Source organism: Vipera berus, assembly GCF_964194415.1.
Source record: "Vipera berus genome assembly, chromosome: 7".
Taxonomy (NCBI): domain Eukaryota; kingdom Metazoa; phylum Chordata; class Lepidosauria; order Squamata; family Viperidae; genus Vipera; species Vipera berus.
Window position 1 is genome coordinate 58,009,539 of NC_138209.1, and position 27,083 is coordinate 58,036,621.

At 42.5% G+C, this 27,083-nt stretch overlaps 1 protein-coding gene across 2 annotated transcripts in view; it reads right to left on the reverse strand.

The window, feature by feature from the left end:
* Positions 1-27,083, reverse strand: part of CC2D2A (coiled-coil and C2 domain containing 2A) — a 258,232-nt gene that overhangs the window by 86,541 nt on the left and 144,608 nt on the right. For both annotated transcript variants that reach the window (XM_081332397.1, XM_081332396.1), the window contains exons 12-17: positions 17,135-17,291; positions 15,793-16,022; positions 13,134-13,311; positions 12,238-12,394; positions 11,454-11,601; positions 9,644-9,782 (exon numbers count right to left, since the gene is read on the reverse strand). In XM_081332397.1, the coding sequence (XP_081188523.1) occupies positions 9,644-9,782; positions 11,454-11,601; positions 12,238-12,394; positions 13,134-13,311; positions 15,793-16,022; positions 17,135-17,291 (1,009 nt within the window). The remainder of the gene's footprint in view (positions 1-9,643; positions 9,783-11,453; positions 11,602-12,237; positions 12,395-13,133; positions 13,312-15,792; positions 16,023-17,134; positions 17,292-27,083) is intronic.

Consider the following 27,083-nt stretch of genomic DNA (forward strand, 5'->3'; position numbering starts at 1 on the left):
GCTTGCTCCAGGAACCGGGTGGAATGGGGCAAGCGGTCATCCTTGTCTTCACTAAGGCAAAGTGACCTCTCCATCTCGACTTTCCAGCCTGGTTGGTGACTGCCACATCTGAGTGTCACTTTCCTGGATCTCTCCTCCCAGTCCTTCTTCCCATCACCCATTGACCACCTGGGCTTGTGGTGGTCTTCCACGATCACTATCTCCTCCGACAAGCTCAAGGATTGAGAATTATATTGGCTGGGCTCTGCTAAGTGGGATAGCTCTCCTCCCATGGCAGGTCTTCCCTTTCTGTTCCGATATCGGACATCGTTTGCTTAGTCCCCCAGCAAGGGTCTTTCTACTGGGTTAACTATTACTGCAGATCCTGCCTAATGTCAAAACCTCATCCCAAACAGTTTCTTTCCAAAAGGCACTTTTATTAGGAGAAGCTGATAGCAGACATGATAGGTAGGATCTGACAGTTTCCCACTCAGGGACAGTGGAAAAGATACATTGTAGCAAAGCAAAATAACATACCACAGAGCCTTCCCCCCTCCCCCTCAGGAGAATGGCAGAACCCTCAGATAGAAATGAATTAGAAACGAAAAGATAGATTCCACACACACCCAGGGAAGAATGGGTTCTGACAGACAGACTGGTCATGGGGGAGGGATGAGAAACCAAGGAAATATTTCTGTATTGTTGCATGGGAACTTTTGGATTCTACCTGACTTTACTGCAACCAGCATCTCTTAGTAAAAATACCTTTCACTTCCAACTAAATGGAGTTGAGAGTTTTTCTTTCCTAAAGGTTTAGACTGGGGCAGGTCTGATACTGTACTCTTTTTAATTTTTCAATATTAACTGCATAGTTCTTACCATTAAAATGTATATTTTCAAAGATATAATTGCAAAATGAATTAGGTGCAAATATGCTTGCAAAGGTGGCTCTCTTCTTTCTTCACCCACAACTGCTTCATATTTATAAGGATTTATAAGGATATAATCTCTGAACTGTACTTTATATTTCATATGAACTAAATGATACTGAATCTATTGAATATGAATTTCTATATATATTAAATGATACTGAGAAAACTGAATGATCATTTATTCAAGATTTTGTGGATTCTCTGGTTGTTACAAAGAAGGCTGTTTACACTAACCACAAAACTAGACTGCAAGTTTATGAGGATTGTAAACTTATTTACAAGGATTATAAAACTGTGCCCTAAATGGCAATAAAACAATGCAGATTTTTTTCATCTGCAATTATCACTCTACTTTATCCTGTGGATTAAAAATATATAAAGACTTTCTTCTTCTTTCTACTTTTTTCTTGTGGATTACAAACTTTAAAAAAACAATGTTTTTAAAGGAAAGAATCTCTTCAGTATTATTACAAACTATTTTTAATTCTTACTCTCAGCTGAGATACTATTTTTTCTTTTCATCTGAGATTTTATTTTTCTTTTCAGCTTTTATTCATCTGTCATTTTTTAATAATCTGTGGATTACAAACTATATCTAGAAGGCAATCTTATTTGCATTTAAGTTAGCCACAGGAGGGATCAAAAGGGAACTAAGAACTTCTAGAACTGACAGTAAGAATAATTAACCAGGGGAATGGCTAATCTTGAGACTTGTTTCAAATGATACCTATACTCAAAAAAGATTCAAATTTGGAAGAATGGCAGAAAGGTATTAATAAATTTGTTTGGGCAGGGAAAAGACCAAGAGTAAAATTTAAGATAATGCAAGATGTACGTGAAAGAGGTGGTCTTAAAATTCCCAATTTTAAACTATATTATGAGGCTGCTGCTTTATCATCAATTAGTGATTGTTTTAATTTATCACAAGGGAGATTATTGAATATTGAGGGATGTGATTTATTATTTGGTTGGCATGCATATTTATTGTATGATAAGAAGGTGGATAATGTTTTTAAGACACTTATATTAAGGTATGCCCTGTTGCGAGTTTGGAAAAAATATCGATATAAGTTAAATTATAAAATACCAATTTGGGCAATACCTAAACATGCAATAGAAAATACCGTATTATCCGGCGTATAAGACGACTTGGCGTATAAACGACCCCCGACTTTGGAGAAGATTTTCAAGATTTTTCGTCTTATACGCCGGAAAATACTTACATGCCAGTTGCCAAGTGTCCGACACAAGCCCGATTCAGACCCGTCTGATGCAGATGGTGCAAAGCCCTGCCGGTTCCCGCCCGACGCTGGACGGCTCCGCTGGTGCTGCCTCGAGAGGGAAGGGCGTGAGGCGCCTGCCACAGCTGCCCGAGGACTCCTTAGCAGCCGGGGAGCGTGCGCGTGCGCAGGACTGCCCTGCTGGCTCCCGCCCGACGCCAGCCTGCCCTGCTTCCTCCACAGTGAGAGGGGAGGGCGTGCCTTCCCGGGCTCGCTGACTTGCAGCCACGCCGGAGCCGAAAGGGGCTTTTCTTTCCACCCACCCTTTGGAATAAATGCAAGAGCTGCGTTTACACGACATGCTCTTCCAGGTCAGACTCTGCAAATGGCACGCCAGAAGCCGCAACCACCGCGGGAACTCCGAGTCCCCACCTTTCGGCAGCCTGCACAGCCGAGCGCAATCTGCTTATGCTCAGATGCCGCTTGGGCGAGGAGGAGGGGCTTCCTGCCACTCCCGGGGTCTGGCGTTTGCAAGGGGGAGGGGAAGGGGCTTAGAGGCTCTTGGGGGTGGGAAGGGAGAGTCACGTTGGAGGGGGGACTGGACTAAGGAGGCTTGAAGTTGCTTTGCAAGAACGGGGGCGCTCGATTGATTTATGTACTATTTTCCGGCGTATAAGACGACTGGGCGTATAAGACGACCCCCCAACTTTTGAGAAGATTTTCATGGGTTAAAAAGTCATCTTATACGCCGGAAAATACGGTATAAGTCTGGGATTTAAACATGATGTGACTACATATAAAGAAATTCGTAGAATGGAAAGGAATGTATGGCAATTAAAGCCATTTAATATTTTAAAAGAAGAAAAAATAGTGCAGACTGGGTTTCAGTATGGGCAGTTACAAGCTAGATGGAAGGAAGATCAGACAGTTGGTATTTTGACAACTGATGAAAATTTGGTTAAATAAGAGATCAAAGTCCAGCGCATATAAGGAGGATATATAATGCACTGATAGAAATAGATTCAGAAACGGAACTTGTTAAAGACTGCATGATAAAATAGGCCCAGAATTTTCAGGAGCCCATGATGGATATCTGGGAAAAGATATGGGTCAGAAATGTAAAATTTACACAGGCACAAAATTTAAGAGAGAATTTTTATAAAATGTTTTATAGATGGCATTTAGATCCTAAAAAATTAGCAAGTATGTATCCGAATTATCAGCCTAAATGTTGAAGGTGTGGTTGTGATGATGCAACTTATTATCATATATGGTGGACTTGTAAAAAAGTTAAAGCTTTTTGGATTAAAATTTGGTGGAACATGCAGAAGATATTTAAGAAAAAGATAAGGTTTTCTCCACAGTTATTTCTGTTGGGTATTATTACAGATTGTACTATTATAGATACTAAATTGATGTTGAATTTAACTACGGCAGCAAGACTTTTGGTAGCGCAATATTGGAAGAAGGAGGAACTGCCTACTATAGAAGAGTGGACTTTAAAAGTTTCAAACCTGGTGGAAATGGCAAAGATTTCAGCATATTTGAAAGAACAATCGCAACAGAGATATATTTTGGAATGGAGAAGATGGATCGATTATATTCAGAATAAATATAAGACTAAAAAGTTTCATTTAGCATATGAATAAGTATTAGTATTATATGATGTATTATTAGTTAGTTATTATTATTTAGTTATTTAGCGAGCCTTGGTGGAGCAGTGGGCTAATGCCTCCTTAAGCAACACCAGCTGCCTGCAATTAGTGCAGGTTCGCATCCCACCAGGCTCAAGGTTGACTCAGCCTTCCATCCTTCCGAGGTAGGTAAAATGAGGACCCAGATTGTTGGGGGCAATTAAGCTGACTTTGTAATAATGCCGCTTGGGGGGAGCGAAAGCCCTAATAAGCAGGCATATACATAGAATGAAGGCTATTGCTAAGCTTGTAAGCCGCCCTGAGTCTTCGGAAAAGGGCGGGATATAAATGGGATTAAAATAAATAAATAAAAATAAAATAGTTATGTTTAAGAGGAGTTAAAGTGCGATAGAATTTAAAGTGTTTTTTTTTAGTTAGTTAGCATATTTTAGCTTAGGTTGGTAAAAGTTAATACCCTGTATTCAGCTCAGGGAAGTCGGGGGGGGGGGGAGGGGGAGGGAGGGGAGGGGGGGAGTTTATGTTTTCAAAATGTATTTTAAAACTTTTCAATAAAAAAAACCTGGAGTTTTTAAAGAAGAGATCCGACAGTCATTTGTCTGGAATGGTATAGCACCCCATGTTTGAGTAGGCAATTGGACAAGAAGATCTCCAAGGTCCCTTCAAATACTGTTATTCTGTTATTCTAAAAAAAACCTAACATTTAAGAACAGAATTTTTTTTAGTTTAAATAAAAAAATTCAGTTTAAATTTTAAAAAATTCTTCTAAATTTTGGGGAATTTTGAAAATTTTTATTTTTAAGTAAACTAGAATTTTTAGAATTTTTGAAAAGATACTTTTAAATTTTTAAATATTTTTGTATTTCTGAAATTATTTAGAAATAATTCTTGATTTAATTTTTTTAAATTTTTGGAAAAATCTTTTAAAGTTTTGAACATTTTGGAAAATTTTGAGATTTTTAATTTTTAAATGAGCTAGTCATGAAAAGAAACATAGTCATGGAAAAAGATTGATGCTATTTTGATTGGAGTAAAGTATGTTCCATGTATGTACTCATGCCCATAGAAGACCCAAATTACACATCTATCAAATGTAAACTAAATGGATTACTTGAAGAAAAAGTGAAAAATCTTCAGGCAACTCTAGCCACTCTGAGGCTCATCTTAAACACAATAACAAACAAATACCAGAAGAAATGAACCTGTACATGAACCTTTATGCACAGATTAATGGAAATGTGTCATTCATAGAAGAAAACAACAACCAAGAGCATTGTCCTTGCTGTCTAGTGCTATCCAGCACAGTGCAGCCCCACTGGAGCTAAGCAACTGATTTCACATCCTTCGCCTGGAGAAAGCATACAGACACCCAGAGAAGGGACATCAAATGTTACTGTGACTGGAAAAAAAGTACCCCAAACTTTCTGTCAGAACTATTTAACTTCTTAGACAGTGAAACACCTCTTGGACCTCTGGCCCAAAATCAAATCTCACCTTTCCCTGGGTTCTGCCATACTCCCAAGGGGGAGGGGAGATGTGCCTGCAGGATTATTGTCTTTGCTTCATTTCCACTACAATGTAACATTTTGCTTTGTTTATTGCCTGTGTCCTCTACCCGCCAGCTGCAATTTGCTTCCTGCGTTATCTCTCTCTCTGAACTCTATCTTCCTAAACTGTCAGCTAGAACAAGGGAGAAAATAAGAGACGTAACCTCAGTGCCTGGTTTATGTCTACGCTCTAAGAGGAAGGTGTGAAGAAGCCGCCAACCATCGCTGTGTGAGCTGGAGACGGTCTGATTTTATCTCCCCCTTTCCCACGATGGACTTAACCTCTGAGGATTGGCCATCCCGCATCGGGCAGGTGGACTATGGGGTGGGGTCTTGTTTGGGGATACTTTAATCTATCGCTCTGCGCGGGAAATCTCAGATCCTGTCTATTATGCCTGCTATCAACTACTCTTAATAAAAGTTCCTGTTGGAAGAAATCGCTTCCAAGAGTTCTGCTTTCTTAAGATGTGGGATTGAGGTTGATCCTGACACTTTCCCAAGCAAAAAAAAAGACAAGTGCTGGTGATAGGAGATTCACTTCTCAGGGGAATGCAACCAGCAGTTTGTAGACCAGCTAACCAATCTAGGGATGTATGTTGTCTCCCTGGAGTGAAAAACAAAGATGTGCCTGAGAGAAGTACTAAAATAATCAAGCCCCAAGATTACTATCCCTATTCTCTTGTTCATGTGGTGACAAATGACACAACAATGAACCTGAAAACAACATCAAGAGACTAGGAGCAGCTAGATGTATCTGTCCATAGTTGTAGGAGGATTTTTGACAGATAGGAAGTAACAGGTGAAGCTAGAAAAAAATATATTTAATACTGGGATATTACTACTAGTGCCTTTCAGGGCTCACTCCTTTCTCCATCGTTCTTCTCTATATATACCAATGACTGCATGTCTAGGGATTGTTCTATTAAGTACTGAAGTTTGCAGATGATACAACAGTCATTGGTTTCATTCAAGTTGGTGATGAATCTGCATATAGATTGGAGGTTGGACAACTAGTCCTGTGGTGCAGCTAGAACAATCTGGAGCTGGACATGCCATGTTTCCCCGAAAATAAGACCAGGTCTTTTTTTTGCCTCCAAAAGAAGCACCAGATCTTATTTTCAGGGTATGTCTTACTCACCGCCAGCTCCAACAGCCACACTCAGCAAGTCCACTTCTTATGTAGGTGAAGGAGCAGCTTCATTCTGCAGCTGCATTCCAGCCTGCATTTTGCAGTCAAGCTTTTCCAGAAGCCCTATGCAGCCCAAGAACCGAGCTATGGATTCAATCCATAGTTCGGTTCTCAGCTGCAGAGGTCTTTTTTTTAAAATCCCATTTATATCCCACCCTTCTCCAAAGACTCAGGGCAGCTTACAATTTAAAGCACAAATCAATGCAGAACCCAGCTATGGATTGAATCCATAGCTCAGTTCTTGGCTGCAGAGTCCTTCCGGAAAGGCCTGTGACTAAGAAATATACGTCTGGCTGCAGAAGACGCCACAGAAGAAGTGGGCCGGTGAGGAGAGGCCTGACTGCAAGGTAAGTGGGTGTGGGGCACATGGGGCAGCTCCACACCACCACTGCCCTAGGTTGATTTGTAGGTGTGTGCCTTGCCCCAAAACTAGGGCTTATTTTTGGGATAGGGCTTATATTAGACCCATCCCCCAAAATCAAGCTAGGACTTATTTTCAGGGTAGGCCTTACTTTGTATTCTACCACATCTTGCTATATTTGACAGCACAGCAGAATTCTTCACATTTTTCTGTAACTGTCTGGTTTGGTACAGCAACCAAACAGGAGAGGTGCAGACTTCAATAATGGTTAGAACTGCAAAAAGAACAACTACAACCAGCCAGCCTTCATAGAAGACCTTTATGTTGCGCAGGTCAGAAGGGGGGCTGAGAAAATATCTACAGACCCTCCACATCCTGCACATAAACTGTTTCAACTCCTCCCCTTGGGACACCATTACAGGGTATAAGGACCTGCCCCAGCTGTCCCTCAGGAAAGCAAAACTCCTGACTCCACTGAATTGAGTCAAAAGAACTTTTACTGAGAGAAAGTGGATGCAGTAAACTCAGGCAAAATCTGAGAGCCTCATGCAAAGTTCAAAGCAATTCTTCCATTTCCCCAAACGCATTCCCTCAACCAGTCCACCGGCAGCCAATGTGATGCCATAGGGTTGTTTTGAGAATGCTGAGGTGCTAGACAAATAACAGGACACCCTTGGCACATGACAGCCTTGAAACCAGGCTGAAACTAGCTGGAAGAGAGCCTGCTCTGTCTCCAATGACAATCCTCACCTTTAATTCCCAAGCTGTTACAGCAAAAGTGAAAGCATATGAAAGATGCCAGCAAACCTTCCTCCTCCCCCTTCCATTGAATGGCAGGACACAATGCTAGACCTTACAGAGTTTTGCATATCAAAACAACCAGACAAAGAGACAAGGTTTTTTTCCCTCATGTCATCACTCTGCTGAACACCTAATTCACATAGTACCATCTATTGTCTATGTACATTTACCCATATTGTATGGCTGTAGCATTATTATTATCCTTCTTATCTTCTTTACTACCCCTTCTTTATTGTTATGATGATGATGTTGATTACTCTGTTGCTTTGCATGTACACTGACAGCTTCTGTACTGGAGACAAATTCCTTGTTTGTCTGATCACACTTGGCCAAAGTATTCTATTCTAACTGTAAATAAATCAAATCTGTCCTTTTTAATGCAACCAAAACACTAGAAAATTATAATTAAAACTTCTATAAAGGTAGAAAACAATTGTATGCAGTGAATACATTTCAAATTGGCAGTTCTAGATCTTCCTTAAAAATGCACGGCACAAAATACCTAACTATCCTATGTTAATTATTGTGCAGATAAAACTTTGTTTTTTACTGTAACTTGGATTTTATTTTGTTGGTTATTGCTTCTTCTATGAAATATGTTCATATGGGCAAAGGAAAACACAAGAGAAGTAAGGTAGGTCAAGTTTGCAAACTGAGGCAAATCAAGCCACTAAAACTCCAGATACTCCACTAGTAGACACTCTGAGTTTCAATGTTGAACATGCAGATCTCCTATTAAACATCACAAATCTCTATCTAAACAAAACACAGCAAGGAAGATGAAGGGCAAGACTGATGGCAAGGGCAATGGTAGCATGACATGCAAAGAACAAAAAAAAACTCAGAGAAGTCAGTCCCTGCTTTCTCTGGAACTGAAAAACTGATTTTATATCATCCTCCAGGAAGGAACTATGCAAAGTCAAGTGTTCCAGTGATAAGAAGGCGCTCAAACATCCCCAAATAAATAAAAGGCATGTGTTGCTGATTAGTGATTTACTACTCAGAGGAACAGAGTTATCTATTTGTATACCTGACAATATCTTAAGGCATGGGTGTCAAACTCGCCACATCACGTGATGTGTCACAACATATCATGACTTTTTTGCATTGCCGGAGCTGGGGTAGGTGCAGCCTCCATATGATGCAATTGGCCCACAGGCCGGCAGTTTGACACCCCTGTCTTAAGAGAAGTGAATTGTCTCCCAGGTGCAAAGATGTGACAGAGAGGGAACGGCCCCCACTGCCTTGGCAGCAGCCTTGAGGAGGTAAGTGCAGCTGGGTGCCCCCTTGGGGAAGTGGGGCTGGGCTTAGTGCCGTGGGTTCTTGACGGCTGGGCTGGGCATTTGACCTCCATGCCACGGTCCAACCCCCCCCCAAGGCCTGACAGGAACAGTGAGGCTCCTCCAGTGGACCATGCCTTGGCACTTGCCCCGGTCCCATCTTCTGCCAGAGACCCTCAGATCTGTCCCACTCCTGCCCAGGTCCCCATTGGCACCCTTGATGCGGATGATGTAGAGCTGGCCACGCCCACCCAGTAGGCCACGCAGACCCTGGCCACACCCACCTGGCCCGCCAAGGGCAACTGCAATGCTGATGCGGCCCTCAATGAAATTGAGTTTGACACTTCTAGCAAAAGACAGACTTCACCTCATGAGGACCAGCAAGAATTAGGGAAACAACTGGCTCAACAACTCCAAAGGGCTTTAAACTAAAACTGAAGGGGGAAGGAAACCAATTTGTAGGTCACCCAAAACACAAAAGGTCAAAGCCCAGACTTCTTTTCTAATGAAACACTCAATGCATCCAAGAATTATTTGGATGACAACCACCTGTGCACACATGTAAGGAATAAGGCTATTAATTATGTTATCCTGTATCACTAACTTTTCAGGTAAGGCTTTGGGAAAATATAGGATAAAAATATCTGGAAGTTCAGCATCATGAATGATAGAAAGTTCTTACTTTTAAAAACTGCATCAGGGCTGTGTTGCTTGGATCGTTAGGATCAGGTTTTGTATCAGTCACCCACTTGGCTAATTTCTTCATGTCAGTTAATCCAGATGCACCAATTGATGCAATAGCATCCACTTTTTTTAAGGAACTGAAATTTTGACATAAGAGTGAAAACAATTGGTTAAAAGAAGTCTTCCAAATGTTTTCAAAGAAAGAAAAAATTAAAGAACCTCTATGGTTGGTGTTCCTAGTTACTGTGTTTTCCTGAAAGTAAAGCCTACCCCGAAAATAAGCCCTAGCTTGAATTTTGGGTTGGGGGAATGGGCCTAATATAAGCCCTACTCCAAAAATAAGCCCTAATTTTGGGATGAGGCACACACCTAAAAGCTAGGGTGGCGGTGGGGGTGTGGAGCTGCCCCACATGCCCCACACCAACTTACCTTGCAGCCAGGCCTCTCCTCACTTCTTCTGTGGTGTCTTCTGCAGCCAAGCCTGCATTTCTCAGTCACAGGCCTTTCTGAAAGGACTCTGCAGCCAAAAACCGAGCTATGGATTCAATCCATAGCTTGGCTCTGTAAGACCTCTCCAGACCTCTTGAATCCATAGCTCGGTACTCGGCTGCATAGGCCTTTTGGAAAGGCCTGACTGCAAAATGCAGGCTGGAATGCAGCTGCAGAATGAAGCTGCTCCTTCAGCCATAGAAAAAGTAGACCTGATGGGTGTGGCCATCGGAGCCGGTGGTAAAACATCCCCCGAAAATAAGACCTGATGCCTCTTTTGGAGGCTAAATAAATAAATAAATAAGACCTGGTGTAAGGACCCATTTAAATCTACATATTAAGAAAACAGAACTCTTGGAAATGGTCTCTTCCAACAGGAATTTTTATTAAGAGAAATTGACTGTAGGCATGCTAGACAGGATCTGAAGGATCCCCCCACCATTCAATGTTTTAAAATGTTCCCAAGCAGCCCCCCACCCCGCAGTTCTTCCGGGCAATTCAAACTGGCAGATTTCCAGGTGTTAACTGCAGGAAAAATAACATCAGTCCGGCTCCGTTGGCACAATCATTCAAACCTCTCTTTACCCAGATCCCAGGTGTTGCATCTCCCCCCCCCCCCACTTTTCCCTTGCTGCCGGTAAAGAGGAGAAGTTCAGAGGGGCATAGGATGAAAGGCAGATGGCCACATTGTTATGGTTAGCAGACCCGAAGTGAATCAACAAAAGGTTACTTTGTAGTGAACAGAGGAAGTGAAAGTAGTAAAAACCCCATGCATACCCCCCTCCCCCTCAGTAGCATGATGGAATCCAGGAGATAGTAAGAATTGGTTTTTATATCAGAGAAGATAGATAGAAATGAAATATAACTGGATTCTGACACCTGGTCTTATTTTCGGGGAAACATGGTATGGATTGTCAATTTTGTATAAACTCATTAATTTGCCTTTTCAAATAAAATTTACAGTCAAACAGCTTTACAAAGACTTCCCGTTATTTCACAAGACTCACTACTGTTGAAGATGTGTACTGTTTAACAAGCTCACACTAAGTTAATAAAAAGAAATCTCCTGAAATATTTTTATTCAATGAAATATCATTGTGCTTGAAATAGTACACAGTACCAGTGAAGAGTACTACAAGAGACAATAATGTTCACATGCAGACAAAATATGTTAAAACATATTTCAACTTCTGGCTAAAACAATGATCTCTAAGTATTACTCCAAAAATTATGCAGTCAGACAGAACATTTTTTTTCTCTCTAGGAAAGAAAGGGCTTATGGAGGACTTATTGAACTGAACTCTGTTGAAGTTCACTACCTTGAAAGATTAGAATTCTTCTGCAAGACTGGAGGAACCAGTGGTATCCCATTTGCTCCAACTGCCCATGACACACTGCATGATACTTTACCAGAAGTCATTAAAATCATATTATTACTACCATCTGCTTCAAATGAAAATGAAACACCTGCAAGAAGAGATAAAAAAGCCCAGATTTGATAAATCAACCGTGGTTTGTGTTCTTTTGAACCAACCAATAAAAATATATCATTTGCATGGTCTCTTTTTTTTATTGAAAAGTTTTACAGTACATTTTTTAAAAGACAAAACCCCTCCCAACCCCCTCCCCTCTCCCCAAACCTCCCCAACTCTTCCCTTCCCTCCCCCTCCCCCCTCCCCGACTTCCCAGAGCTAAATACAGGGTATAAAAATACAAACAATCATAGTCTACCATATGCAAACAACAATAAAATATTAAGTTCTATCTATTTGCATGGTCTTTAATGCTCTTGTATTTTTCCTTAGTTGGAAGGAAGGAAGGAAGGAAGGAAGGAAGGAAGGAAGGAAGGAAGGAAGGAAGGAAGGAAGGAAGGAAGGAAGGAAGGAAGGAAGGAAACAAACTAGTTTTTAGCAAGTTTTGGAGGTCTATCAAAGATGGTTGTAAGGCCTGAACACCTCAAGTTGCCTAAGAGATGATGGTTAAGTCTATGGACATACTGTATAAGTATTTGGACCTAGCACTAAAACCACAATATGTCAATTATATTAGCTGGGTTGCAATTCTCTGAACATCAACAAATAAGAAATGGAACAATCTCTGTACCACTGCCCACTCCTTCATGGTCCAGCGTCACACACTGGTCACTGCTGAATTCAATATCTTCAATTGGAGCTCTTCCTGTCAGAACAGTCATCTCTGGGATGGGCACAAATACTTCCATTAACAAGTTAGCACTGCCGAGTCCAATTGTTTCATAAAGCTGTAATAAAGGGAAGAAATTATTCCAATCTCTAATCACTTTGAGTGTTTGGGAGTTATATTTAATTCATACTATGATCTCAAACATGTTCTCATAGCCATAAATAACTATATGTATTTCAAGGGACTGGAGAAGGTTGGTATAAGTTAGAATTGCTTGTCTCTCACTATGCATCATAATATCAGGACTACACAGTAAATATATACTCTAGCTTGGGATATACTAGAATGGTAATTAGATGGGCTTCCTTTCCCTGACAAGTGAAAGTAGAGAAGCAGGTGATTCTCATTTGAGAATCCAGCTCTTAAGGAGCAAAAGCCACTAGATCACGGATTCCAAAATCAGCAACTGTGGAGGATACACAAGGAATACTATTAAATTATCATTGTATATACTGTACATAACTAGTTGGGGTGAAAATTTTAAAGAATTTTGTTTGAAGCAGATGGTGGTACAAGCCATATAGAAGTGCAAAATAAAAAAGAACAAAAATAAAAGCAAGAGAAATTGAGCATATAACCTATATTCTATACAAGAAAGTGAGGGTAGCTTTGTCCAGGAACAGAATTTCATTATGAAAAGAACCTTATATCATTTAAATCCATAGACCAAAAATTACTAAATTTTTCTGTGGAAACTAAATTTAAATGACTGAAATTAGGATTTCTTCAGAACTCTTGCCATAGATAAGACTATTTATGTTCTACTGTTTCTCTATGTGTTTAACACAATAACTTACTTGCAATTTTAAACTCTCTGGCCAATTGAATATTTGCACATTAAAAATTTGCCCAAAATGAATTCTAAAGTCGGAGCTCATCTGTCGAGAAACTGTTCTAGACACCTCTTTGGAATTAAAAAGAATTTTTAAGAAGAGAGATCTTTTCTTCACATCTTCACGTCTTGCAACTTCAGATCTACAAACAGATTAACAAGTAAATAAAACATGCATATTGCTTGAATGATAATAAAGAATAGCAGAGAAAGAATTAGAGAAGATAACAAAACAGAATGATTGTGGCAAAAGAAAGCAAAACTAGTACCAATAGTAAAAGGCACCTTGAGTGTAATCGCAAAACAAAGGGAGCACCATTTGAACACCACCGACACCATTGACAAAATCAACATCAATCAATTGCAAAAGGCAGTTTAATTTGGAACAGTTTACATCCTGCAACAATTTAACCCCATCAAATGTAAACATCTGGCTATCTGATGTCCTTGGAAAGGACCTGACAGGTGGACAAAAATGCCAACTCCTGTCTAAACAACTGACTGACTGAGCAACTAAACAAAGTAATTTATTCATTTTATGTATTGCCCAACTTCCAGCAAGTCTGGGCAGTTTTGTGTTTGAGATGTTTTACAAGGTTTTGATAACTAAAATATGTGTTTAAAATAAGATAGTCTTCACTCTATATTCTATGCTGTGTGTACAATCCCTTTTTCACATCTCTAAGATGTCCCAATTATCTAACAATTGAATAGAACATACAAAATCTAAAATATATATGCTTAACTTGTTGGACTGAGTAGTGGATTTAGGAGTTTATAACTTGCTCCTCTCTTATGCTCAAAATATGCAGTTGTGTGATCTATTTTTCCCCTCTGCACAAGGGCTAAATATTATCCAATATTGATCTTGATCCATCTTAGGCCCAGTACTCTTTAATATCTTTATAAATAACTTAGATGAGGGAATAGAAGGGAAACTCATCAAATTTGCAGATGACACTAAACTGGCAGGAATAGCCAACATGCTGAGCCAAGCTCAGGATCCAAAAAGATCTTGACAAACCTATTCTATTCTATTCTCTTTGAGTGGGGAGCTGGACTAGAAGACCTCCAAGGTCCCTTCCAGATTCTATTCTATTCTATTCTATTCTATTCTATTCTATTCTATTCTATTCTATTCTATTCTATTCTATTCTATTCTATTCTATTCTATTCTATTGTTAACAAATGCAATAAAAGGTGTATCTGAGGCATTATGCAGAAAGCACAGGTCCATACAATAAAAAACAGCATCCATTGACCATAAATAAGAATCAGATAAACTATGGAAATAGGATAACTTCATCTACAAATGCAGAGGACAAGAGACTTCTAGAGAGGAGGGAAAAAACTCTTCAGCTGCCAACATCCCCACATGTATTTTGGAGGAATCCCCCATTATAAAAGTTCTAAAGTACAGGGTCTTACTCCAAAATAAAATTATGCATCACTACCTTAGGTCCACATTCTGCCATCTTGAAAAATAGAGGCTAGAGGCTAGCTGCAGAACAGCTGCCAAAGACATGGCCCAAAAGGCCACAATATTGCTTCCTTGGAGGAGGAAAGGGCTGAAATTGCTTTTTTCGTTTTGTTTTCTTTTTAACAAGGAAATTTTCAATTGAAAAATAGGAAAAATCACATCCTGCCTGCTGAATGCTAGGGATATTATCTTCAAATACTTTTTGGCCCACAACTGTGGGACTGAAAACAGAATGTTCCCTTGCTAAGTTTCTGGCATGAATGAACAGTCTTTACTTTCAAACATCTGGCTGCCATTCCAGGCATTCAAAAAATAAACATCTTAGAAACTGATTTGGAGAGTCAGCAACATTTTCAAATCTTAGCTTTCTGCTGACTTTTCAAAAAAGTAACCATTTCCAGTTTATATAAAATGAGAAGGAACAAATATTTGAATGTTTTAATTATTATCAACATGTAAACAGAATCCTCTTATATTAAAATACATTGGCAGGTCAGCCAATGTTAAAAACATGAATCTCATTTAGAAATTGTTGTGTTTCTCCAACATGACTTAAAAGAGGCAGTTATAAGACCATAACTGAAAAAAATCCATCTGGGTCTGGGAGCTTTGTAATTACAGGCCAATCTCCAATCTTCCATTTTTGAATAAAAATAAATAATTAAGAAAATGATGGCTCCATACCTCTTGCTGCACTTGAATGAAATTAATCATCTGGACTTTTTCAATCAAGCATGCTTTGGTTGCTTTGGTGAACTTTGGGGAAATTTGATGGAAGATGTGATCCTGCGGAATCTTTCTGGGATGGGTGGGCTTTAGGCCCTGCCCATCTCACTATCTAAGTGACTCTGGGCAGTTAGAAATGTCATAAAATAATATAAAAGAATGTGGTGCTGAGGAAACTGTGGTTTGACACTTAGGTAGCTGACTGCTGATTTCCTATTAGGCACAATTTAGGGTGCTGAGTTGATCTTCAAAGCCTTAAAAGACCCTGGTGTATACTATGCCCAGGGACTTAGAACAGCAGGAGAAGCCCTCCTGTACTGAAGAAAATGTCAAGAAAAGAATTGTCGCGAAGTTCAGGACTGGTTTTAATTGTAACTAGATTCTAGTGATATTTTGATTTCATGTTAATATGGCTTACCTAGGACAAGCCTCATTCGGAGTGATGCTCCCCACCAAGCTTAACTCAGGGATTAGAACTGGTTCTCCAGGCTGCCTTCGGTTCTCAGCAGCTCTTCTGCGAACTTGCAGCTCCACCTGCTGTTGGTCAACTGGGAGAGGTGGAAGAGGCTTCAGAGGTTCCTCCATTTGCTCAGATTCTTCATCTTCCAAGTGTTGATTTGATTTCTTTTTTTGTTTCTTTCGATTTTTCTATATGAGTGAAATGATGTTTTTGATTTTGGTGGGTCTCTCGTGCATGGATTTTGTTGGACTGACCATTTTTATCTTTAATTATTTGATAAATGAATGTGATAAATAATTCATTTGGTGGCTGGGTGTTAATAATTTTTACTACAGTTATTCTATTATTACAAGTGTATAATTACTTGGTTTTTTTTAAATTGGAATTTAGGAATACATTCCAACAAATAAATTCTAGAAATTTATTCCTAGGAATAAATTCCTACTTTATCCTTAAAAGTGGCTTGATGTCAATGGAGACTCTCAATCATCCAGGTCATGGTTGTCCCAAAGGTTTTTTTCCAAAAGACAACTGGAGTTCCTTGGTTTTTTCTTTGAAGATATTTCACATTTCATCCAAGAAGGGACCTGAAGAAGCTTCATAGATGAGAAGCAAAACGTTTTCAAAGAAAAAATCAAGAAAGTCCTGTTGCCTTTTGGAAAAGCACCTTTGGGTTAAAAGTGGCTTTGATGTAGAACATCAACTTTATTTTTTAATTAGATATATATTCTGCTTTTCTTTCAGGAGCTGAAGAAAAATATACACAGCACTCTTATTTTTCAGATGACTACAATCCTCTTATAAAATACTGGCCTGATAGACAGACTGAGCTTATGTAGTGAGGGGGGATTGAATCTAGTACTGAAACACACTGCCACTAACATTTGACGGTCATGGTAAATAATAGCATAGAAAGCACCCTCCTAATGTTGATTAGATTCATATGGAAAGGATTAAGTAGATTTGGCTCTTGTCCGTATTAACACCGTAACAGGCTAAAAAGACAGAGTGCAAAAATGATTCATTCTATGTCATAGTTAATCATCCAGGACACCATTGCCCACACTGGCCATCTCTAAACCAGTCTTTCTCAATTATGGCATCTTTAAGTTGTGTGGACTTCAACTCCCAGAATTCTCCAGCTAGCAGGCTGTTGAAGGACACATACAGTATTTTAAAGTTCCAGAGTTGAGAAACACTGTGCTAGACAACTGAACCCATGCCCAATCTCTTTCCCACATTAGCCAACATAGTATGTGAACAAAAAACACTTCCCATGCACAATGATGCTGACTCAGACCTGTGCCTTCTTCCATGATTTCCATGCTCGAAGTTCTGTTTTATATTCATCCATTTTCTTTTCATGCTCTTCACTATTTTCTTCTAGTAATTCATCTATTTCAGCCCGAATTTCTGCCTCAAAGGCCTTTTCATCTAACTTCAGGTCAACTTCTTCCCTTCAAATAGTAATAAAAACAAAGCCATAAATAAAAAGAGTGTTGGTATACTACATTCTTATTTTTTGCCATGCCATGTCAATCCTTTTTATTAGCTTATAATATAAAATACAAAAATACAAAAGCAAATAATAGGAAAAATAGGGGAGGGAAAAGGGGAAAGTGTAGAAAAGAAGAGAGAAGAAAGAAAAGGCATTGACTTCCAACTCCCTTGGGTGCAGTAAAATAAGAAGTAACATCGAACCTCAACTTTTTACTTTTACATAATAGTATAAACTAGCCATTTCTATAACAGATCTATCTAATCAATAAAACCCAAAATCAAAGTTTCACTTTTTTCACCTCAAGCACAGAGTCCAGAAGCATTTCCAAATAGAAACAAAAGTACTTGTGTTTTTTCTTTTATCAAAGCAGTCAATTTAGCCATCTCTGCTAACTCCATCAGCTTTTGCAACCATTCATTCTTTGTGGGGATTAAAGCATCCTTCCATTTTTGTGCGTAAAGTAATCTTGCTGCCATCAACATATATAACATCAAACTTCCAATTTTTCCCCAAGTCTTTTTCCATTAAACCCAAAAGAAAAGTTTCTGGTTTTATCTTTATATTCACTTTAAGAATCTTCTGTATTAGAATATGAATCCTACTCCAATATTTTTTGCTTTATTACATGTCCACCATAAATGATAAAAACTCCCTTCTTTACATTTGCATTTCCAACATTTGTTTGAATGCCTTTATACATTCTTGATAACTTATGTGGTATTAAATATCAATGATACTTCATCTTATAAAAAATTTCTTTTAAACTGTAATTTAATGTAAAATTTAAATCTTTCATCAGGACCCTATCAGGACCCACTTCAATCCCACATTTTAAGAAAGCAGAACTCTTGGAAACAATTTCTTCCAACAGGAACTTTTATTAAGAGCAGTTGGTAGCAGGCATAATAGACAGGATCTGAGATTTCCCACGCAGAGCAATAGGTTAAGGTATCCCCAAGCAAGACCCCACCCCATAGTTCATCCGGCCAGTGTGGGACAGCCAATCCCCAGGTGTTAGGTCCATCGTGAGAAAAGGGGAGATAACACTGACCCATCTCCGGTTCACACAGCGATGGTTGGGTGGCTCTTCACACCTTCCTCTGAGAGCACAGAAATAAACCAGGCACGGAGTTACATTCCTTATTCTCTCCCTTGTTCTAGCTGACAGTTTAGGGAAAGTTCAGAGAGAGATATAACGCAGAAAAGCAAAATGTTACATTGTAGCAGGTAGAGGAAGCAGAGGCAATAAACAAAAGCAAAATGTTACATTGTAACAGACAGAGGAAGCAGAGGCAATAAACCCATGGGCACAATCTCCCTCCCCCTTGGGAGTCTGGCAGAATGCAGGGAAAGGTGAGATTTGATTTTGGGTCAGAGGGGATAGATAGAAATGAAATAGGAATGGGTTCTGACATCCTGCCCCCCTTAAAAATAGGAGAGATCCACCTGTAGAGAAACAAAACAGGTATAGAGGTTAGTTGGGTTTGTTGGGATATTCTGTATGAAACTTCTTAAGCAACTTGGGTGTTCTAAAGTGACGTTTGTGGACCAATTCATTCTGTGAGGAGGGAAGGTGTTTACATGCTACTAGATTTTGGGTTGCTCCATGGTGTTTCCTAGAATCCAGGATTTCTTTTACCTTGAAGTGTTGTTCTCCTTCAACCATGATAGGAGGTGGTGGTTTTTTTTCGTAGGGGTGACTGTTGTTCTCTTTTTAATAAACTGCAGTGAAAAACTGGGTGTATCTGCCTAAGATTTGTGGGTAATTCTAATTCTACTGTTACTGGGTTAATGATTCTTTTAATTGGAAAAGGTCTAATATAAGTTTTTTAAAGGGTTGTATGGATTTAAGGTATTTTGTGGATAAATATACCATCTCTCCCACCCTGAATCAAATCCTTTTTTGTCTGCTTGTACTTTGTATGCTTGTCTAGCTTCATCTAAAGCTTTCCCGACAATTGGCCAGATGTTTTGTAATTGTGCAATCCAATCCTTCAGTGATAGGATTACTGGTTCGTTTGGGGTTAGTTCTGGCATGGGGTTGAAACTTTGACCAGTAGCTATTTGAAAAGGAGTGTAAGCTGTGCTGGAGTGCACTTCATTATTATATGCCACTTCTGCGAAAGGTAGTAGGTCCGTCCAATTTGTTTGCTGGAAATTAATAAAGCATCTTAAATATTGCTCAAGTACTGACTTCGAATGTTCAGCTGAACCCCCCGTCTGAGGATGATGACTAGATGACAGTCCTTGGGTGGTTCCTAAAAGGGATAAAAATTCTATCAAAAATGCTGACGTAAATTGCACCCCATCAGATATGATGTGTTGTGGTGCCCCATGCAATATGTAAATATGCTGCACGAAAACTTTTGTGGTGGGGATCTTCTGGCAAGGGATGAAGTGCACCTGTTTGGGAAACAAGTCTGTGACCATCCAGATTACAGTGTTCCCATTGCTTTCTGGTAATTCCACTATAAAATACGTGGCTATCTCTTTCCATGGGGCTGAGAGGTTTGCCAGTGGTTATAACTGTCCTGGCGACTTCCCTTGCAGCCTCTAAGCTGTCGCGCAAGTTGGCAGCTGGCCATGTAGCTTTCTATGTCCTTTTTAATGTATGGCCACAAAAATTGCCGTTTAGTTAAGTGTAGGGTTTTTACAAACCCAAAATGTCCTGCTGAATTTGTATCATGGCACAACTGCATGAAATTGATCGTCTGGATAGCAGGTATATATAACTTCTCACCCAACCAGGGTAGTCCATCTTTGATTGTGCACGCATGTCTATTTTTCCGGAACCATTCATCAGTTTCCAAAGACTTCCAAAATTCTATTCCAGTTTGGCTATCCACCCGCGACTATATTTTAGCTTGGGTCCTGGTGGTTACTGGAGCTGCCAGTTGTTGTTTGGGCATAAATGGTTTAGAGTCAGTGGCCTGTGGGGCATGCGAGATAATGCTTCAGCCAAGAAATTCTTCCCCCTCGGTAAGTGTTTGAGAGTGAAATGGAATCAGTGAAAATGTTGGGACCAGCGGGCTTGCTTAGGAGTGAGTTTCCTGGATGTTTTTAGTGCTTCTAAATTTTTGTGGTCTGTTCAGACCTGGAAGGGGATTTTATTTCCTTGAAGGAAATGGCACCATATAAGTAATGACCACCTCATAGTGTATGCCTCCTTTTCCCACACAGCCGAATGTTGTTCTGTCTACGTGAGTTTCCTGGATGTATATGCACATGGTTGCAATACCCCCTCATCATTTTCCTGTAATAATATAGCTCCCACTGCCACATCACTCGCGTCTGCCTGTATTACAGAAGTGTTATCGGGATCTGGGTGTCTCAGTACAGATTCGACAGAAAAAAGCCTCTTTAGCCTCTCAAATGCTGCTTGACATTCCATTATCCACTTCAGGGGCTGGCTGGGTTTCACTGGTGACCCCCCCCCCTTCGTTTTCAATAAGTTTGTGAGGGGCAGGGCTATTTGGGCAAATGAAGGGATGAATTGGCGGTAGAAGTTTGCAAACCCCAGGAAACTTTGCAATTGCTTCCTTGTGTGTGGGAGTGCCCATTCTAATACTGCCCTGATTTTCTCAGGGTCTCTTTCGATGCCCTGTGGGGATATACAATATGCCAGGTAGTCTATTCTTTCCTGGTGGAATTCACATTTCAATAATTTTGCATATAGGTGGGCAGCCTGCAGTTTTTTTAGAACTGCTCTGACTAGGTTAATATGCTCCTCTTTGGTCTCAGTGAAGATAAGAATGTCATCTAGGTATACCAGGACCCCCTTATTTAGGTGCTCTCTTAGTACTTCATTAATTAATTGCATAAAAACTGCGGGGGGCCTTTGCAGTCAAAATGGCAGGACTTTGAACTGGTAGCAACCCATTGGGCAATTGAACGCAATCTGTTCTGTACCAGCCTACTACCGGCCCTGCAGATAAGGCAGGGACAACCCCTTTTACAAGAAGGCAAGAGGCTGGAACTAAGCCTGCCAAATTTATTAACATAAAAACATAAACAGAGCAAAGAGAACAAACACGAACCATGAAACAGGAACTATTCAAACGGTTGCCTTCAGCAAACCAGCCCTCCCACGCATTCCCCTTTTATACAGTTCAGGGCGTGGCTTCTCTCTGCCTCCTTCCCAGGTGCCCCATTGCCTTCCTCTGTTTACTCCTGATTGACTGCCTCCTGCGTCGGGCGTCCTTGAACAGGGCCAGCTGTGGGTCATCTTCATCCACGCTGTCAGGCTCACACAGCTGGGTCTGCGTCGTGACCAGGTGGGAGGGGCCTGGCTGAGGGCTCTCATCAGCAAGCTCTCCAACCCCCTCAGCAACCTCTCCAACACCCCCCTCCTCCTCCTCTGAATCATCCGACCCAAATGCTGAACCCACAGGCTGACCCTGAATCACAACACAGTCTTCCATTCATCCCCTTCCTTAATCCTAATGCGGTAGTATGCTTCTCTCAGGTCTAGTTTGGTAAAAATCCTTTCTTTCGATAGGTGGGATAGCATATCCTTCATTAGGGGTAGGGGATACAAATTACATTCACTAATTGTGTTAAGGACCCTATAATCCACGCACAGATGCAGAGTTCCATCCTTCTTCTCACTGAACAGGACCAGGGCGGCCACTTTGGGTTTGGCAGGCTCAATAAATCCCCTTTCTAGGTTTTTTTCAATGAATCTTTCCATCTCCTTCATTTCTTTGGGGCTCATGGAGTACAGCCTGGGCTTCAGAAGTTTTCCCCCAGGTTTGAATTCTATAGCACAGTTTGTGGGGAAGCTCATCTGCCCGTTCCTCACTGAAAAGTTCAGCAAGGTCCCTGTATTCTCCCGGTATTTCTGGTAACCCCTTCCCTTCCCCCGCTGATGCTGTCTCCTCTCTTTGGTTTAGGGGGGTGCTTTGGGGTTTTAAGCTCCTATGCTCCCCCTCTGGGAAGTTGAGTTCTGCTGTCCTCCAATTTATCCAGGGGTTCCATTTCTTCAGCCATTCCAGTCCTAAAATCATTGGGCATTCCATGCTTGGGGTCACTACAAACGTTATGTCTTCCTCATGAGTCCCCAGGGACAGGTGAACTGGTAAGGTGGCTAGGGTAGATGGTATCCCCCCTGCTATGCACCCATCTAGCTGGCCAAAAGAGATTGGTTGCTTTAGTCTCCTCACCAGAATGCCCAAATTTCCCACCAGCATCGGGCTGATGAGGTAGCGGGTGCAGCCAGATTCTATTAGGGCTTTAACTTTGATGGCTTCGGGCATGGAGGAAGCTAATAAAGTCACTGTCTTAAGGATGGGTTGAATGGATCCACTTACCAAGGTTTCTCCCTCCAAGCTGTCTTCCGAGGCAGGGGTTGGAGATTCTACAGCCTCTGTCCCCCTCATGACAGGTTCTTTTGAGTTGCCTTGTGACTTTCCTGGTCTCCTGGAGGGTGATGTCTCTGATTTGCACTGAGGGGCTTTTGAACAGCATTCTGCAGTGCAGTGGCCCTCTCTCCCACATTTGAAACAGCCTGTTGATTTCTTAGCCATCAATGGTGGTTTCGCTGGCTCGCGTGTTTGCTCGGGCTGTGTGCGGGCCTATGGTTTTCCCCAGTGGTGCCTTTTTAGTAGGTCTATCTCTGCTTCCTCTGCCAGGACATACCAGTCATTGAGATGGTGTAGATCTCCCCGAGACAGGTAAGCATCATACAGGTCGTAGTTTAGCCTGTCTTTGAAATGGCTAAGTAGGATGTCTTCCGGCCAGTTCAGCTTACTGGCAATGGCTCGGAATTCTTGGGTATATTCAGCCACCGGCCGTCTGCCCTCACTCACCGTTTTGATTCTCTCCTGGGCCTTATGATCAGCCAAAGTGTCCTCAAACCGCCTCCTCAAGGATGACAAAAATCGGTTTAAATCGTTGAGTTCTGGGGCGTTGGAGTCATGCAGGTTCACCACCCAGTCTGCAGCTGGTCCGTCCAGGGTGGATTGCATGATGTGGATGCGGGCTTTGTCACTGGGAATGTCCCATCTATATTCTTCCATATAGCTGAGGACATGGGTTAGGAAAAACCCCAAGCGTGGTGGCTCTCCCCTGAATTTTGCTTCCAGGGGCAGTAGTCTTTGAATGGATCGGAGTCTGCGCAGTGGGTGGTATTGCCTCACATCCTGATCCCCATCTGTGGTTCAGTGGGGGGTGGGTGCTGCTGAGGCGGCAGCTCCTGGTCCAGCGGACTGCCTTGGTGTTGCAAGTTCTGGATCCCCCCCGCTGTCTCTCCAGTTGCAGGCCCAGGCGCTGCTGCGGCTGCGGTATTCAGGTTTCTCCTCTTTTAGTGAGCTAAGGGTTTTCTTCATCAGGTCAATAGCTTTCTCTAGGATCCACTCCGCATGGGGTGCATAACTCCCCTCCTCTTCACTAATGTGCAGGGAGCTCTCCATCTGTTGCCTCCATTCGGGTTGGTGGCCGCCCTGCCTCAGGGTCACTTTCCTCAATGCCTTTTCCCACTCGCTTTGCCTTCCAATGCTCATTGACCACCGCAGTTTGTGATTGTGCGACTCCACCACCTCTTCCCCGGAGGAATATGACACTTCAGCTTCTGATCATTGGTGGGGTTTTGTTTGGGGGAAAAGTTCCCTTTCCATGGGGCTTTCCTCCTTCCTTGTCTCATCATTAGACATTGTATTTTTTGCAAAGTCCCCCGGTAAGGTTCTTCCTTCCAGGTTGACTCTTAATGCAGATCCTGTCTAATGTCAGAACCCACTCCAATCCACATCTTAGGAAAGAAGAACTCTTGGAGACAAGTTTGTCCAAGCAGGAACTTTTACTAAAACATAGATGACAGTGGATAGCATACACAGGATCTGAAAACTGCCTCACAGATTGGTACTTTTAAAGTGTCCCCAAGTAAAAACCCCTCCCCTCAGTCCATTTGGTCAGTCCCGGATCAGTCAAGTTTCAGGTGTCAAAACCCCTCATGGGAAAAGAAAAACACCAGTACCAGGACCTGCAACGGCCTGAAGAGGCGGTCCGGTCCTGCAGCAGCCTGCGATGGAGCTGTAACGGCCTGGGACAGCCTAGAAAGGCGGTCCGGATGGCGAGGCTCCTGGACTTATGGCTGCCGATCTCATCTGCCCATCCATTAGATCGGCGAGCTTCCCCCCCGACAGAGGTTTTTTTTTGTTTGTTTGTTTTGGATGGCGCCGTTTGGAGCCCTCCTGGACTGGTTTGGAAGGTGGAACATCTGGGACCACTTGAAGCTAAAAATGGAGGTGGGGCATGCCGGATGGTGCCCGAGATGGGGGTTATCTCCTCGGGGGTCATACGTGAAATCTGAGATGACCCTCCTCCATTTTCTTTATCCGGAGACTTACTACAGCCCCTTGGTCGCGATATCTAGGACATGGAGATGGATGAATTATCACCGTTCATCACCGGAGCTGCGAAGTCCACCACCAATAGACTATTCTACCAGCCATCGGACTCTCTCTCCTTCTGCGACCTACCCAGAGCTGAATAGTGGTTTTCCTTGAGACTGGAAGATCTTGGTCAGTGTGAGAGGGTGACCATGTTTTCAGGAGCCACTGTTTCTGCTCTGTGGATTTAATATGCAGTTTGTTCCAGCCAACTCGTTCTTTGCTCTTATTTCTTCCTTTTGATGGCTTACACCAGAAATGAGCTACTTGTCCTGAGAGCTTCCCCCCTCTCTCAGATGTGGCCATCCAACCTGCGCCGCCGTTTCCTTAATGACGGGTCTTGGGACCCCGAGAGGTGGCATGGCGCAAAACAGAGGCTTTTGGGTTTTCTTTTAAACAATTTTGAGGGGTTAGGGAGGGGGGAGGGTCAGGCCTGGCAGAATGAGGGGAAGATTCTACCGGTCCTTTCTCAGTCTAGGTTGACTGATGGCCGTGGCAATATGGGGGCTGGGGAAAGTCTTGGGACCCAGGGGGATGGGGTAGGGATAGCGATCCCCACGGTGATTGGGAATGGCGGCAGATGGATGAACAGAGGGCCATATCGTAATCTGGGATCACGCCCCCGCTATTTTCGAGCTGTGGCACGCTCTGACCCTCTGGCTCTCACCTGCTCTCCCGAGGAAGGGGGAGGGCAGACACCTGAGCTCAGGCTGATTTATTTGAATGCCAGGTCTGTTGTGAATAAAGCTCCCCTCATCCATGATTTGATCGAGGAGGAGGACGCAGACCTGGCATGCATCACAGAAACTTGGTTGGGCCCGGAGGGAGGGGTCCCTCTGATTGATTTATGCCCTCCAGGTTTCCGTGTGCTGCATCAACCTGGGGCTCAGGGTAGGGGAGGTGGCGTGGCGTTCGTTATTAGAGAGACCCTCCGTCCACGGGAGGCCACTACCCCTCAGATAGACGGATGTGAGTCCCTCCTCTTAAAGTGGGGTCCTGGTGGTCAGTTGGGCCTGTTGCTTGCCCTCTCGGGATTGGCAGTTGAATTTCCCAGACTTATGGTTCTGGGAGATTTTAATCTGCCTTCCCTGGGCGGTACGTCGGAGGTGGCCCAAGAGTTCATGGCTTCCATGATGGCCATGGACCTGACCCAAATTATTCAAGACCCGACTCACAAGGGGGGAAACATGCCTGATCTTATTTTTATCTCTGGGCAGTGGCTTAATGGTCTGGAGGGGGTTACTCCAACATCTCAACCCCTTTCATGGACAGACCATTATCTCCTGCGGTTAGGTCTCCGTCACGTCACCCCCTGCTGCCAGGAGGCGGAACCGACCAGATGGTTCTGCCCCAGGCGCCTGATGGACCCAGATAGGTTCCAGACAGTGCTTGGATTGATTCCTACCTCCCTCTCCCACAGCCCGGTCAAGGCCTTAGTTAATGCCTGGCAACAGGCTGCTTCGGAGGCTCTCGACCGCATTGTGCCTTTGCGGCCTCTGACCCGGCGCAGGTCCCGGCTTGCTCCTTGGTTCTCCAAGGACCTGCGGGAGATGAAACGCAGGAGAAGAGACCTAGAGAGCACTTGGAGAACCAGTCGGTCCAAGTCTGACCCAACACAGTTAAGATCCTTTTCTAGATCTTAACTTGTGGCTATGAAGGTGGCAAAGCGTGCTTACTTCACCACCCTCATTGCGTCCGCAGATAACCGCCCAGCCGCCCTGTTTAGGGTGGCCCGCTCCCTTTTAAATCAAGGGACGGGAGAGGAACCCTTAGAAGGACGGGCTGAGGAATTTAGTAAATATCTGGTGGACAAAATTGCTCAGATTCAGGCTGGTCTGGACTCTGCCTGGGCAGTATTTGATGAGAGGAAAACGATGGGTCTAGTCGAGAACATTTGGGAAGAGTTTGATCCTGTGACTCCGGATGAAGTGGACAGGATCATGGGGAAATTAAGTGCCGCCACATGTTTGTTGGACCCGTGTCCCTCCTGGCTGGTCTATGTGTCTCGGGAGGTTACACGAGACTGGCTCCTAGCAGTTATCAATGCCTCACTGAGTGAAGGGTACTTCCCTGCCGCCTTGAAAGAGGCGGTGGTAAGGCCCCTCCTTAAGAAACCTGCATTGGATCCAGCTATTTTAAATAACTTTCATCCTGTCTCCAACCTTCGCTTTCTTGTGAAGGTTGTTGAGAGTGTGGTGGCACAGCAGCTCCCTTTGGTCCTGGAGGAAACTGAGTATCTGGATCCATACCAATCGGGTTTCAGGCCCGGGTATAGTACGGAGACAGCATTGGTCACGCTGGTGAATGATCTCTGGCGGGCCCGAGATAGGGGTTATTCCTCTGTCCTGGTCCTATTAGATCTC